Genomic DNA, 16122 nt, shown 5'->3' on the forward strand with positions numbered 1-16122 from the left:
TTTGAGCACTTTACAGTTATTTTTAATTTTTAATATATTATTATTTTATATTATTAATATTATTCAATGGGAGGGGGCGGCACTTGTCAATATTGCCTAGGGCGGCAAAACTACTAGAGCCGGCCCTGCAGACAAGCATTCAGACAGATATACAGATATATATATTGATTGATCAATCGAGAGATGAATAGATAGATAGATTAACAGAAAATCTCTGCCCACGCTTGCCATGGAATTGGCATGTGGCCAACTAAGAAGAGTCTCTTTGAATGGGGGGGGGGGGGGGGGGATTCCGCGTATTTTTTTCATTTCAATGTGTTTCTGCTCAACTTTGAGGCTAACACATATCTGTAATAACTGACATCGCAGCAAAACAAAAATAGATACGTTCCCTGGTTTGCCTATTCATCTCATCGGTAGTCAGATTGTAGGTAGGATAAACTAGAAAAGGATAGATTAAATTTTATTGCTCCTGTTCTAAGTACACAGATTACTTATACATCGGCTCTTCAATATGCTTGAAATGAAAAAAGAAATTGCAATTATAACACATGTACAACTAACGTGATTTAATTCTTCAAAAATCTCTCTACTTTTTTATCTTTACTAATACTAAAGCTGAAAGTCTGGATCTCTGTCTGGATGTCTGTGACGTGCATAGAGCCTAGACCTATTCGCCAATTTTCATTAAATTTGGCATAGAATTCGTTTGTAGCATGAGGGTGTGCACCTCGAAGCGATTTTTAAAAAAAATCGATTTTGTTATTATTCTATTCAATTTTAAGAACGATTTATCGAGAAAATTAATGGGAGTTTTTTTTAAAGGTTCGATCAATCGTGGTATAAAGATCACAAAGTCAATGAAAACTCTTTCGCCGCTCCGATTAAGACAATTGTCGTACCGTGGTACCAAATTTTAGATACCCTCGTCATAGAAGGCAGCCGCCTAAGCTTTCAGCCAATTCTGTACGCTGATCTGCAGTCGGCGTCGGAGCGTAACTGTCCTTCTAGCCAGTGTTTCATGTGACTAAAGAGATGGTAATCGGAAGGTGCCAATTCTGAGCTGTATGGAAGATGGTCAAATACTGTCCAGCGAAATTGCTGCAGGATATTTTTGTTTAGAGCAGCAGTGTGTGAGCGCGCATTGTCGTGCAGAAGGGCAATGTAGTTGGACAGTAGGATCTGATGGGGGAAAGTGGTCAATGGGGTAAAGTGGTCATTCGTCAAATGAATGGCTATAGCTTGGAAATAAATATTCTAATGAATGTGAAAATTTTATTATAGAGTATGATAGTTAGAAACTACATTTTGAATACAAAATTTTACAACTGACAAAATTTTATTTGGATAAAAATTATATTTTGTGTGAACATGAAAAGTTTTCAAATCTAAACACCTCTTTTAACTTCTTTGGGAAATTTTGTTTGTTAGAATTATGAACAGATTGACTGCATAGGAAGCTTCCTACATGTCTCAAGAACTCGTTCTCATTAGCAGTTAGCTGAATCTCTTTTAGATAATTTTTTACAACAATTTAAGTAAGATGGGGTAAAGTGGTCATAATATTAGGCTTAACAAATATTGTTATTCTAATGTCACTTAATCGTTAAGTATAAGGCAGACATAAATTAAATATTAATTTCACTTAATATGTATTGTTTTTACAGTAATCGGGGTTAAATATACGAGTATATGCATATGCATATACTAGTGTAGGCCCGTATATAGACGTATTCACATAAATGCACCAATAAATACATATATGGGTATCTGCAAGTATTTTTAATCTATACAGATATACATTCGACTATACACGTATATACTCACTTATACTCGTACTAGCAGTACCCGCACAGCGATGCCCGTGCTAAAAATTTAATGGAAGTCCGTTGAATAAAAAAAATTGACGCCCCCTCCCCCTCTGATGTGAAATGATCGTTTTTCTTTGTATAAAATGCGTACGCAACTTTTCAAAAAAAAGTTTCTTTGGAATTTAAAACTTTTCGTCAAATCATTAAATTAGATTTACAGTTGCTTTAAAACTCGATTTAGCGAGTGAAGCAGTTTTTACTGCAATTTTAACTATTTCGCCAAAATAACAAAAAAAGACATCGAATAATATCTTTCAAATGGTAAAATCTAGAGTAAAAAATCTCGCTTTTTCCAATGCTATCAAAAAGAAAACTGTGGGACAATTCCTTCACTTTTTATTGATAGATTTAATGAAGAAAGTATTGCCAAAATTTCAGCTAAGCCTAAAAAAGTTCGAGGTAAAAACGCAAATTACTCCCGCCGTAATTAAGTTAGGGAATTGAAATAAATTGTTTAGAACGTAGAAAATTCTGCCCTTTTTAACGATACATAATATTAATAAGTGCAAGTAATTTTTCACCTCTTTAATAGCCAATAATAGGCAATTTACGTGAAATTTGGGCCTAAATTTGAATAAAAAAAGAACTATTTATCGGATTTTTTCGAATTATAGCCTATGTCACTCAGAAAGCAAGCACCTTTCATGTAGTGAAAGAATTTTTCAAATAGGTGCAGTGGTTCCGGAGATTACCTCGAACATACAAACACACAAAAATCCGCCCTCTCTCTTTATAATATTAGTAAAGATATATATAAACACTTATGTACTCGGGTAGACACGAATATACGCATACGTACTCGAGTAGACACTTACATACAAGCATATGATATACAAGTAAACAGGGTGAGTTTAAACTTTTGGGCAAATTATTAAAATGTGTAAGAGGAGAGGATAAGAAGCAAGAATCATAAGAAACATATGGTCACAAACACAATGCTGACGCACTACATGCACGCAACGCCAGAAACTAATGGATGCAAAACAGACCACAAATTTATATTACACACAGAAAATTTTACGCAACATTTTAGGTCTTAAGAAAGTTTTAATGCGATTGATGAAATTTGCGGCCTGCAGCTATAATACATGTGCGTCGCAATCACAAAGCACTCTCTATTGCAATAACGAGACTTTTGAAAAAGTTTCATCTGTCGCTGCGCCTTTGTTGCGACTACAGGCCGTAACTTTTAACAACTGCTCTAAATATTTCTTAAAAACTAAAATGTTGGGTAAAATCATCTTTGTGTAACAAAATTGCGATTTGTTTGCATTCATCAGTTTCTGGCTTTGTGTGCATGTAGCGCGTCAGCTAACGTAAGTTCCTTATAATTCTTTGCATCTTATTGTCCCCCTCTCACACTCCTTAGATTTTTACCCAAGAGCTTGGATTCATTCTGTAGACTACATGATACAATATTAAAAATTGGTGTATACATATATGTACTGATGTATGCACGTAAATGTACGTATATACGGCTATACAGGTATATAATCGTGTTTGCACATATACATACGTATATTCTCGTGCTTCACAATATATCTATATGTGAGTAGACACGTACAAACACGCACTGGATGTATCCACGAATTAACTCGTGTATACTCGTATATGTGTGTATGTACATTTATATATGTGTGTATGTACATTTATATATGCGTGTATGCGTCTACTGTACATGTATATACTCAGGTATGCACGTATGTACTCGAGATACAACTGCATACACGCATATGATGTCCGTTTACACGCGTATATACCCGTATGTACGCGTGACACGTATATACTCCTGTAGACACGTGTACACTCCTGTAGGTAATCACGTATACATGCTTATATACATGCATACTGAAGTATACACGTATATACTTGAGTAGACACGTGCATGCATGTATCTGATGCATATGAACGTGTTTACTAATGTTTACACGACACGTATATAATCGTGTATAAACACATATGCTTGTGCATATACTTGTAATTTTAAAAATAACAGAAATATACAAATATTAGGGTTGTTTATAATGGTTTTGCATCTATTTTTAACTATGACCACTTTACCCCATGCTATGACCACCTTCCCCCACCCCATGGGGTAAAGTGGTCATAAATACAAAGGGAAAAGAAAGTGTTATAAAACTACTTAAATTAATATTTATTTTCCTAAAACTCAGTGTACTGTGTTCTTTAATAATGCAATGTAAAATAAAAACAAAAGAAGTTTCAATGTTTAAAGAATTTATTGTATCTCTTATTCACATAAGTTGAAAACCTGCGATTTTATGACTACTTTACCCCACCAGACCCTACACATTACTCAGTCATCGATGAATTTCGGCTGCATTGCATCCTTCAGCACTCAGAAATCAAATTACGGAACACACTTCACACCTAGCGTTAGACGCTAGGTGTGAAGTGTGTTCTGTAATTGTTCCAGGCTTGTTTCTTCGTTCACTGCGTGCTCCGAAATAACGACAGCGACCTGATGCACTGCACAATCTTACTTGAGAGACTGCGCAACAAATCTACACACTGCGTCATTGACTCACTTTCTGGTTTTTCACTCCGTGATTGATCGGACCTTGAAAAAAAATAACCATCGTGTCATAAAATGGACGAGCAAATTATTATAACGTTGAAGAGCAAATTACCATAACATGGACGAACAAACTACCATTACATGGGCGTGCCAATTAACATAGCAAATTGGCAAGAAATTCATCATGCATTTTGTATACAAGCCTTTTAATTTGCAACTACGGGCAAAGCCGTGCAGGTACCGCTAGTTTAAAATATTTTAAACGGAATTCCCCTAAATACATTTTATGCCCTCTTTTGGAATAAAAAAACAAATTTGCAAAAATTTTTTATAATATTAGACTTAATTTCAAAGTTTTTCTGATATATCCGACGATATTAAAACAAATATTATTTCAGTAGATTCCGATGTGTGATGTTTTTCCAGTCTCTTTTCAAAGAGTTTATTTCCAACAATGCCCCGTCGAAAGGCAAGAATATACGTGTATTCGTTTTCTGATAATTCTTCCCAAACAGTTTAAAGATTAACCGTTAAGCCAGTCAAGCTCAGAAAGGTTCTTTCTTAAGACCCCCAGAGATTCTGAATCGCTATTTCTTTTTATACAATGCCATGGGGAAAAGAAATGGGATATATTTTTATGAGAATAAATGTTCCGTACGATTGAACAAAAAGCATATTTCATCCAAGATTGGGTTTAACTATTGTACAAAAAGAGGAGATTATAAAGAGAAAAAGTATTATGACTGAAATATTTCATTGACCTTAAATGATAGTAAAAAAAAAATAATAATAATAATTTAAACTTTGACATCTTGAATTCTAATTGTGTTTTTCGCAATCACGAGTGTGTGTGTGTGTGTGTGTGTGTGTGTGTGTAGGCATGTGTGTTTATGTGTGTGGGGTATGTGTGTTTGTGTGTAGGGGGTATGTGTATATGTGTGTAGGCATGTGTGTTAGTGTCTGTGTACAGGTATGAGTGTGTGGGTAGTTGTGTGTTTGTGTGTGGTGGGGAATGTGTATGTGTGTGTAGGCATATGTGTTTGTGTCTGTGTGCAGGCATGAGTGTGATGAGTGTGGGGGTAGTTGTGTGTAGGCATGAGTGTGTGGGTAGTTGTGCGTAGGTGTGTGTGAATGTGTAAATGTCTGTATGTATGTGTAGGAGTATGTATGCGTGTGTGTATGTATGTGTTTGAGTGTGTGTATGTGTTTGTGTGTGTATGTGTTTGTTTTTGTGTGTAGGTGTATGTTTTTGTGTGTGCGTGTGTGTGTGTATGTATGCGCGTGCTTGTAGCATATGGATGCAAGATGGAGACGGTTTTCGCTAGAGGAGCAGCATTGTGAGGCTGGTCGACGGTGGTGCTGCAGAGGGAGGCGGAGGGAAAATAAAATCATAGGAATTCAAAACAATCAAATGAGAACAATAAGCAATCGTGATTGCTCAAAAAAAATATCTTGTAAAAAAGTTCATCACGATGTCGCTACACATCTTACCCGCCTCAATCTTTAAATATTGTTTTATTTGCGATAAGATTAGTAAATATTGTCGCGTTCAATATTCAAACATACATTTCATCGATAAATCCAATGAAATATACAGGATGACTCAATAGTCATGCAATCCGTTGTAAAATATTTTATTCTGAAAAAATAACTGTTAAATTAAAATACAAATTGTTTAAATTCTTGGTACCACTGTATTATTCAGCACTGACTCTTTCAGTAGCTTTCAAATTGTATGTAGTGTAGTCAAGATGGTTTTCTGCCAGGATCAATGATTTTTTTTTTTATTGATTAACAGTTTACAGCAAAATATATGTTACCCCGACAAGAAGGTCAATTAAAAAATTTAAAAAAAAAAAAAAAAACAGGAGTGGAGATAATCGAGGTGTTTTACGAAATAGTAGTTTTAAGCGATTTAGTCTCTAATATTACAAAACGCGCAAAAAATTTATAGTGTGATATTTACTTTTCAGTTTTTGTTTTGTACATTAATAATGCATATATAAAATTCGAAAAATTTCTTCAAAATTATGAAATTTTAATTAATCGTGTTATTTTATTTCCGCCACGCACCAGTTATGTAAGCTTAGGCTTGCCAGATTTCTGAGCTGTTCAACCGGGACACCGGAATGACACCCCCCCCCTCCCCTGCGTCACGAGTATTCAAAGGGTACACACCCCTAGATGGCTTTTAGAGTATTTTACAGGGAAGTTCGTTCTCATTGCTATGAGTAAATAATTACTAATTATGGTCCTAAAACAAGGGTAATAAGACACGGCACAAGCAAAAACGTTAAAAAGATTTTACTTCTTGTATGCTAATACGTGAAATCCCGTTACAACGAACTTCAAGGGACCGCAAATTTTGTTCGTTGTATCGGGAATTTCTGGAATTTAAGCAATGTAATGAAAATTAAATCGGGACTGAACATTTCTTTCGTTGGAATAGATATTTCGTTGTATTGGCATTCGTTGTAACGAATTTCACTGTACGTATCTACAAGTTAGTTTAGTAAGAAGAAACACTTTCAATGATTAATAAAAAATTGAGCAATATTTACATGTACTTTTCAATGGCAAGGACAAGTGTTTTTTGGTTTTTATCTTGTTGTAAAAATCCTTACAAGCTAATCGATATTAATTTCTCAAGTCAATGTTACAAATGACAAAGTAATTATCCTAGATAATCTTTCCCAATGAATTATTTTTATAATTTTTTTGGGCATCTGTAATCAAATTTATCTTTTTCCGGGACATGAAGTAAATCGGCAGGGACGCCGCGATTTTGCCAAACAACCGGTACTGTCCCGGTCAAACCGGGACGTCTGGCAAGCCTATGCAAGCTAACTTTGCAATTTTTGTGGCAAGACAGAGCATTTAATCTAGGTTTTAAATAAATTATCACAATCTCCTCCCCGGAGTGCGATGTATCGATGTTCTTAAAAAAAAAAAAAAAAAAAAAACTAAAGCTTTCTTTATTCTACGTTTTTAAAAGTCAAGCTAGTGAATAGTCCTATATTTCATAAAGGGATTGCCATTGGAAATAAAAATAAAAAAAAATATTTCATAAAGGGTCATCTACAAAACTTGGACATGTTTAAAATTATAGTTTTAAGAAATTTTTGTAGAAGATAGGGATAAAGTTAACAAATATAGTACGCTGCAGGGGCGTGCACCAAAATTTTGGGAACAGTCACAATGACTTTTACAGTGAATCCTCGTATAAATAATAGCCAATGATCGAGTAACCCGCGAGTTTCAACTATGAAACTCGCGTCACGGCATGATAATTTGATTATATGTTTTGGTGATGTTTAACATGCAGAGAAATGCTTTATTATGACAAGGCTGAACTGGATCAGGTCACTTAACTGTTTTAATGGTAGTGGTTCCCCTAAAAGACTGAGTCATTTCAGGGGAATGAAGAAACGAAAAAGGGGTCCACAATGAACGCTCTCTACTGGAGTTTAGGGTTAATCCACTGGAGTTAGGGTTAAAATTTCAACTGTCAAAATATCACCAAACAGGTATTTGCATCGTTCAAATGTAGAAGCAATTTCCACCCGTCATACCTTGAAGGGCGACTTTCTAGCAACAATTTAATCGTGAATGATGATAGGGGCAGTCCATAAATGATGTCTCAGTTTTTTCGAATTTTTTACCCCCTCCTCTTCCCCTTGTCGCAAAGTATCACACTTTATTGAACCTCCCTTCCTCTTTTGTCACACGTCACGCTTTTATTTCATAAACATGTTCTTATAAAATGCGTGATGCCACACTTCTTGTTATCCTCACCTCCCTCTTGTCACAATTTTGCAACCCCCTCCCCTCTTCAAAACGTGACATCATTTTTGAACAGTCCCTTAGTACAAATTGTGGAAACAATAAATCTATTTTAAAAAATTAAAAACCAATGTCATGAAAATTTTTGAACTGTATTTTGAAATTATAAAGTTGTTTATTCCGATGAAATTTATTGGAATTTTAAAAAAATCAGTTTTATGAAAAAAAATTACTTTATTTCCGGTTTTTGCAATAATAAATGAATAAATACCTGAAAGACTTGGACAAAATATAATCAGCAGTTGACAGTAAATGAATGGAGATTGTTTTTGTTATTAGTTGATACCAAAATAATGAGTAAAATGACTCAATACATAAAACAACTCAAAAATTTGTACCGAATTTAAATACCGAAACGTGAATTGGGCGATTTTCGAAAAAATTTCCCGTGCGTAACGCTATTTTTTAAATTTTTTTCAAGTAACTCTTAATTAAATATGGGATTAACTATTATGCTTTGATAGTAGTATATAAAAGCATGTATTATTCCCCAACAGCATTATTTTTGAAGGCTATGGTTAGTTGGAAAACATAAAAAACTTAGCTTTACTCTCGGGACATTTTTTATACGGTGGTGTTAGTATTTTGCGAATGAATTTGCTTCAATTGGCGAGTAAACTTAAAAGCAAATCGCCATTTAGCAATTTAGCAAATAAGGACTGAAAACCTTTCGCCAATTGAAATTGAAGTGTTTCCCCCCCCCCTTGAGACAGATAACTAGTTGTTGGTGAAGTTGCATCTCGTTTAAGGAAGAGTGTATAAATCATCAAAAAATAAAACTGATTTGCAGTAAAATCTAACGTAAAAGTATTACGTGAAATTTCAAGTAAGGTAAAGTGGTCTTTACTTAAAATTGTTTCTTCTTCTGAATATGTCTCATTTACACAGCTAACATTCTTCAGTCATGTGTGTTTGCTATTGGAATCTTTTTTTGCGTAAATAGTTTTGTATATTTTAAGCGCTATGCGAGTAGTAAGCATTTAAAATATAAATTTCATACCTCGCTATACCGAAACATGTATCTTTTGACTGACTATTTTTTCATGTCATATTTTGGGGGGAGGCGGAATCATGACATAGTTATTACTGTGTAAGACTATAAATTACACATCTCTCATTATTCGAGGACATTTTGTGCTTCAAAATATAGACTAACATTACTTTTTTCGAAGTGATTGTTAAATGTAATCGGGATCTTCCTGTCAGTTGGATTCTTTCTTCGAGCCAATAATCAAAACATACAAATTTATGTATAAACCAAATTTTGACTTTTGCTTTACTGTTTTTATATGTTTGTAGTAATATGATTAGCTTAAACAGCTAAAATAATTACAAAACGTGAAATATTTTGCTACTTTACAAACTCATGTATATACAATAGATGGTACTCTAACGTTAATAATACATGTTTTAGGATTATAATATGTGTTAAATGAGAACACCTTCAAAAAATCTAATGCAATATATTTTAAACAGCAGAAAACTGTTATTAATACGAATCTGTTTAACTCGACTTAGCTTAATCTGGAAAGCGATTTCGATGTTTATTTTGTATAAATTAAAAGCGAGTTATCGCAGTAATGTATTTTTGTACGTCTAGCACATGCTAGGTATGTAAAATTGTACATACTATACTTACTTTTCTCTCATCCAGTTTTATATTTCATTTTCTTGAATAAAAATCCAATTTTTTTTGTGTATAATTGTTTGTGTACCTCTTGTTACGGTCTTTTTTAGCTCTTATTTAGGGGAGAAGGGGGTGGTATTTTCCTCATTTATTCGCACAATTTATAAATATGTTGCTTGATACTCAAAAGTAGAAAGTAAATCCTTACCCATTACGAAATTAGAAATTCATTTTAAGTGCCGCTTAGAATGTTTTACAAATTTTGAAAACGTTTCGACTATGTTGTTTAAAAATAAAAAAACCTTTTTAAGTTTAATCTATCGTTGAAAAACGGCCTATCAATTTTATAATTTTCTTTTCTTTAAAACAAATTTGACTATATTTGAAAAAAAATGAAAGAATTAAATTAGTTATGATGAAGCTATTTATTTTCTGAAATTCGACGTCGGGAAATCTAAGCGGAGTATCTTTGAAATTCAGTGGTCCATCATTTAAAACAGGGGTTCTCAAACTGGGTGCCACGACACCCTGCTGTAGGACGAGTTGAGGGGTACCGCGAAGTGTCCGTGGTATAAATCAGTGGTTCCCAACGTTTTTAGTTGTACGGCCCACCAATTTTGTAGAAAATACCACGGAGGCACACTAACTAATATGTGTTACTTGCACAGTCAAAATTGACTGGGAGAGGGGGGCTGTATCTGCTGGAGATGCTTCCCTTATGCTCCACCATTTAATATAGATAAACTGTTGAAGAAAAATTTTCAAAATACTTTTTAAGAATGAAAATAACTTTATTGCTTGCACTTAGCTGACATAGCTGTAAGAAAACTCAAAACTAAGTCATCAAATTTGAAACTCCGTGGGAATTTTTACGCTGTTCTTCCTCTACGAGGGCGTTAGTATCTGGATTGAAACTGAATAGTTTTCGTCTCAAATAACTCGCAACATTCAACGCATTTCTATAATATGTTTCTAAAAACTGCAACGAAAAGTCTCATTCAAATAGGGAGGTCGTTCAAAAGCCCCTCAAGTGTCCCAATTCACTAGTTAGTCATGCCAGTTCAACAAAGGAGGGACATTTTTAACTTGAAGCTTGAAGCTAATAGTAGTTTTTTTGGCAACCTTCTGTAAAAGAGGTTCTGATTTATCAGATTTTATCTTCAATTATAAGACAAAGTTCCTAAGAAATATGTAACATCTTAACCTTAAAGTTCTTTATTGGCTATGAGACAGGGAAGCTTTTCAGTGCATCTAATATGAATTTTCGAAAAAAAAAACGGAAATTAAGACCCCCAAGATTTGTCTTTGTTCAGATTCTCGACCAGTGTCCACGGCCCAGTAACACGCTCTTCACGGCCCACTTGTGGGCCGCGGCCCGTGGGTTGGGAACCTCTGGTATAAGTATATATGAAAGGTGAGTGCGTAAAATAATGTCAGGATGATTAGTAAGGAAATTCTCCATTTTTTGATACAGCATAATAAAAATTCAATAGATTCTCTTTCATCGTCATCAAAAAGCCTAACTGATAAAAAAGTGTTATCAACAAGTCATTTTCAACTGCTAGGCAACAGTGCAACAAAAGTTGTTGCAGAAAAAAGATGTCAAAGTCGACTGATTTTATTATGTTGTTATTTATCGTTGTTTACTTAAGAAATGGACTAGGATGCCGTGAGAAAATTCTAAATCTTCAAAGGGTGCCGCGAGTCGAAAAAGTTTGAGAACCCCTGATTTAAAACATTGCTTGAGTGAAATGTAGTAAATCAGTACCTAAAATCATATACAGTCGAACTCGCTAATAATGAGAACGACGGGACCACTAGATTTACTAATTATTAACGAGTGCTCGAAAAAAATGAGTTCCTGAAAAAAAAATTATTTATACTTGCTGTGCGTTTTTATTTGATTCTCTACCACAGGGCAACAAGAAGTCCAAATCCACTGGAAGATATTGCTCCCCACATCATCAAAAAATCCCATTCATTTTTCACGGTAGGAACCAAGTTGCCAATATGATATGCTTCTGCCGGTGTTCGCCTGATGAGCACACGTCCAGTGGTCTCGAACAGTGAAAATGATAACTTATCAGACCATATGGCTTGTTCCCATAGCAGTTGTGTCTAGTTTAGATGGTGTATGTACCACTGTAGTCTCTTCATTGCACTTTGCGTCGAAACTAATCGTTTTAGAATAGCGACTCTGCCATGAATGTGGGCAGCATGCAACTCCTGCTGATTAAATTTCATTGATACGGGGCGCTGAAGGTTTGTATGCTTTACGGACGTTATCTGCGGCAGTAAAGTCTTGTGTTTTCGGGGACAATCTTTCTTCAACACTCGTCTTTCACAATCCTTCAACCTCGACTTTCGCCCACTGCTGAGCTTCGCAGAAAGTACCTTCTCCCGATTTGTATTGCCTGGCATAATCCTTGATACAGTGGTCCCTGAAACATTCACAAGACGAAGACTGGCTGTTGTGACACTGACGCTCCAGCGAGGTGAGCTCCAATTATTATGCCTTTTTTCACGTCGTAGATGTCGGACATAATCATGCATTGCTACAGTATTTTTCCATACAACCTCGCACTGCCAAATGTTTGGTTGATACCTTCCCTACCACCGCCACTTGGTGGCAAATTGTTCCAACACTTGGCAGTCGTTGATTGGGAGGTCGAAAAAAGACTCAATTTTGCCTGGGTAATCCTATTATTTTGTCCTATACCTGTACGTATGATTTGCACAAACAGTTTACTTAGATAATTTTCTATACTGTTTTCATGCTCCTTAACCCATTCCATGACCAGCCCGAAACCCCTTAACGCGCATGCCGCAGATAACGAACGGAGTTGCTTTTTGCTACGTTGTAATAGCACTTTTTCCCCATTTTGCTATCGGGATTTTAATGTTGTTTTTGCTGTTCAGCTTGTATTCGAAAATCGCTTCGCTTTATTAGTTTTTTGGCCCTGAATTAAATAGTGCAATAAAATACAAGGTTGCTAATATGTGCTGAAATATTCCTTAAATTTACACAGTACATAACGGGAAAATAAACAATAGAGGATAGGACAAAAAGCAATTATTTTTATAACACTAATTATTTTGTTCAATTATTATTATTATTATTTTTTTTTTTTTTTGCTTTTACCTCAGTATATCATTTTTTTTTTCTTTTTATACACTTAAGAAATCTTAAGAACTGTTAAATGTAAGATGATCTATCTTTCAAAATGGCGCAACAAAGCATTCTTCAAACAATTGACTGATCGGTACAACCTGTGAGTTGGACCTGTTGAATGGACAAAACGCTTTAATAACTGTGGGAATGATTTTCTAAGAGGATAAAAAGTATTCTTCGGTGCCTTTTGATACATTGTGACCCTTCAAAACGACCTATACACACAGAGACTGGTCGGTTCTTTTATCGTAATTCCGATGACTTTTAAATCCCTTCTGAGTGTCCAGATATCAGTTGCTCAAGCGTGGGAAGTATTTTAAAGATAAATGCTTACAAAAGATCAAAACTTGCGGCTAATCCCCTATTTCCCTAAAGGATACCTTTGTGCATGCAGCTAAAAGCCCCCAGCTGAGAGAGGAATCGGCCTGGGCGGATTCCCTGAGGAGGTGCCCCCCTTGGTGTCTTGTGGTCAACCCTTCCGCATTATTTTCGTACAACAAAACAGTTTGAATCAGAGAGGAATTTCAAAGCAAGCTTTACTGCTTGTACTTGGGAACATGTCTTCAGAAGAAAAAAGAAAATTTTGCTTGAAATCGAGTCGGATTGTTTTTTCTTTTTTTAAAACATACTTAGATAAATTTTAGTTAGTTTTATAGGATTATTTACTAATTAAGGCAATTTGATTATTGAAAAGAAATCAAATGTTTTATTTCTATTTTTAAAATCTCATAAAAAGAAGGTGCAATTAAAACATTGGAGCTATTTTAAAACAATAAATAAAATCTGAAAAAGAAAGGGAGAAAAGGAATATTTCGTTTTGTATGAGTAAAGGGAAAAGAACTCAAGATATTATCATTTCATTTGTACTGTAGTATATATTTTATGTTTTGCATAGGGGTCAACTATTATGCATAATCAATGCGGTCGTCATAATTTTTGTTTGTGAAATTAAAAATATTCAAAACTGTATCACTAAAAAGCCATCAAAGGGTGCCGCGAATATAAAACGTTATAATTTAAGTTTGAAAATATCATGATTTAAAAATGAGTAAATATTAAAAAATAATAATAGTATACAAATAACTAAAAAGCATAGTAAACACATTATAATAATAATAAAAAAAACACACTCGTACAAAATTAAGATGTGTAAGATAATTAAAAAAATAATAGTGTGTAAAATAAATTATAAAATTTGAGGATTATGAACAATTTAATGAAGGTTGCTTGGGTAAGAAGGTGGATTTTTGATAACAAGAAAAAAATATTTATGTTTCTTTGCTTTATTCAGGCATAGAAATATTGGTAAATGTGTAAGGAAATATTTTCACACTTGTTCATCGGGAGTTCGAATGCCAGAATGCTAAGAAACAAAGCTTCCACGAAAAGATAAAAATATAATGCCTGATTATTTGAAGCATTATTCGTGTCCCATCTAAGAGTAATTGAAAGGTTAATATCTTAGTAAAATAAAATAATTTACAACAAATTTCGTGAAATACTGTAAGTTACATCCCTTTTGCCAAAGGAAAAGAGCTTGATTAGCGCTCCCCTAAAAGCACCAGAACCCAACAGAGAAGCGCAATAACAGGGTTCTGCCCCTGGAAGGATCGCCGACACATATTCGGCCGAAGCAAAAACTGCTAAAAACGCCGTGACGACACAGGATCGTCGAAGGCAGTTAGGAACCACTTTCTTGTGACGAGCCTGAATCGGCCGGGGCAGTTTTAACACAAACTGCGCGGCCGATCCTGTATCGGCCGGGGCAAAGAATGGGTTAAAAAAAAAAAATCTTCAAACAATCTTCCAGATTAACACGGCTTTTAACGCCCTTTAACTTCCCGCTAGAAAAAATACGAAGAAAAGTCGAAGAAAAGGTGCAAAATGCAGAATTGCAAAAAAAGAAAAGGAGGGGGGGGGGGCATCTTTGTAAATTATTATTAACAAGGGTTCGAAGTATATTGATAATAAATCATATTTTTATGCATTAAGAATAAATTCCACCAGTTGTGTATTTTTGGAAAATTATGAAATGCTGTGGACACAAAAGCACTCTTGATTTTCACCAGCTACCTGTAAACTCTTCATTTATTTCAGAGCAATTTTTACGATGTCCTTCGATTCGCTCGAGCTGCAAAGACTAATTTATGCCGTTGAAAGAGACAACCAAAACGATGTTCGCCTCATTCTGCAGAGAGATCCAAATCTAGTAAACGCAGTGCCTTCAAATGGCTCACCGGCCTTACACCTGGCTGCCACGCTTGGATATACAGAGATGGTAATGTTGCTGCTTGCTGAAGGTGCCGACACCCGTCTCCGAACTGCAAAGCACGGATTTCTGCCCGTCCACTTAGCACTCTTTTTCGAACACGAGGATACAGCCGACATTCTTGTGGACCGGGACAGCGAAAATAACCTTGGCTCTTGGAGCTCAGGTCATACGCCCTTACATCTGGCTGCAGAGAAAGGTTACCTGGGAATAATGAAAAAGCTATTGACTGCAGGGGCTGACATCCGTGTCCAATGTGAAAATGGCGACACGCCACTCCACAGCGCTCTTACAGGAAGAAAAGAGGAAACAGCAGAATTTCTGTGTGAGTTAGACAGCAAAAATGAGATTACGAATGAGTTTGGGGAGACTCCCTTGCACCTTGCTGCAGGGAGCGGAATGGTTAGAATAACGCGATTGTTGCTGGCTGCAGGGGCTGATTTCCGAGCCCGATGTAGATTAGGTTACACGCCCCTTCACTGCGCCCTTTTGAGAAGAATGAGGAACACGGCAGAAGTCCTTGCCGATTTGGACACGGGAAATGACCTTCCAGATAACGATGAAGAGGTCATCTATTCTCTGAATTCACGAAAACGTGAATTAAAAATACGCAAATATCAAATGTATTCTTCTATTCATCCACATAGAAAAGATGAATACGAAAAATACTCATTATTGATTGCTTTCATGAAGCGAGACATGGTCACTGTAGAAAGTATAATTTCTTCATTTGCCTTGAGAGACTGCGAGATTAATTTAAAAGATTCGAAACTTTGTACACAGCGCATGCAGTACTGCAAA

The 16122-nt window shown here is 35.3% G+C and overlaps 1 protein-coding gene across 1 annotated transcript in view; it reads left to right on the top strand.

Moving 5' to 3' along the window:
* The first annotated feature begins 15162 nt into the window (after nt 1-15162).
* LOC129224248 (ankyrin repeat, PH and SEC7 domain containing protein secG-like) overlaps nt 15163-16122 on the top strand; it is a 40807-nt gene continuing 39847 nt past the window's right edge. The window contains exon 1 of the mRNA XM_054858675.1: nt 15163-16036. Coding sequence (XP_054714650.1) covers nt 15163-16036 — 874 coding nt within the window. The remainder of the gene's footprint in view (nt 16037-16122) is intronic.

The sequence above is a fragment of the Uloborus diversus genome, chromosome 6 (genome assembly GCF_026930045.1).
Source record: "Uloborus diversus isolate 005 chromosome 6, Udiv.v.3.1, whole genome shotgun sequence".
Lineage (NCBI taxonomy): Eukaryota > Metazoa > Arthropoda > Arachnida > Araneae > Uloboridae > Uloborus > Uloborus diversus.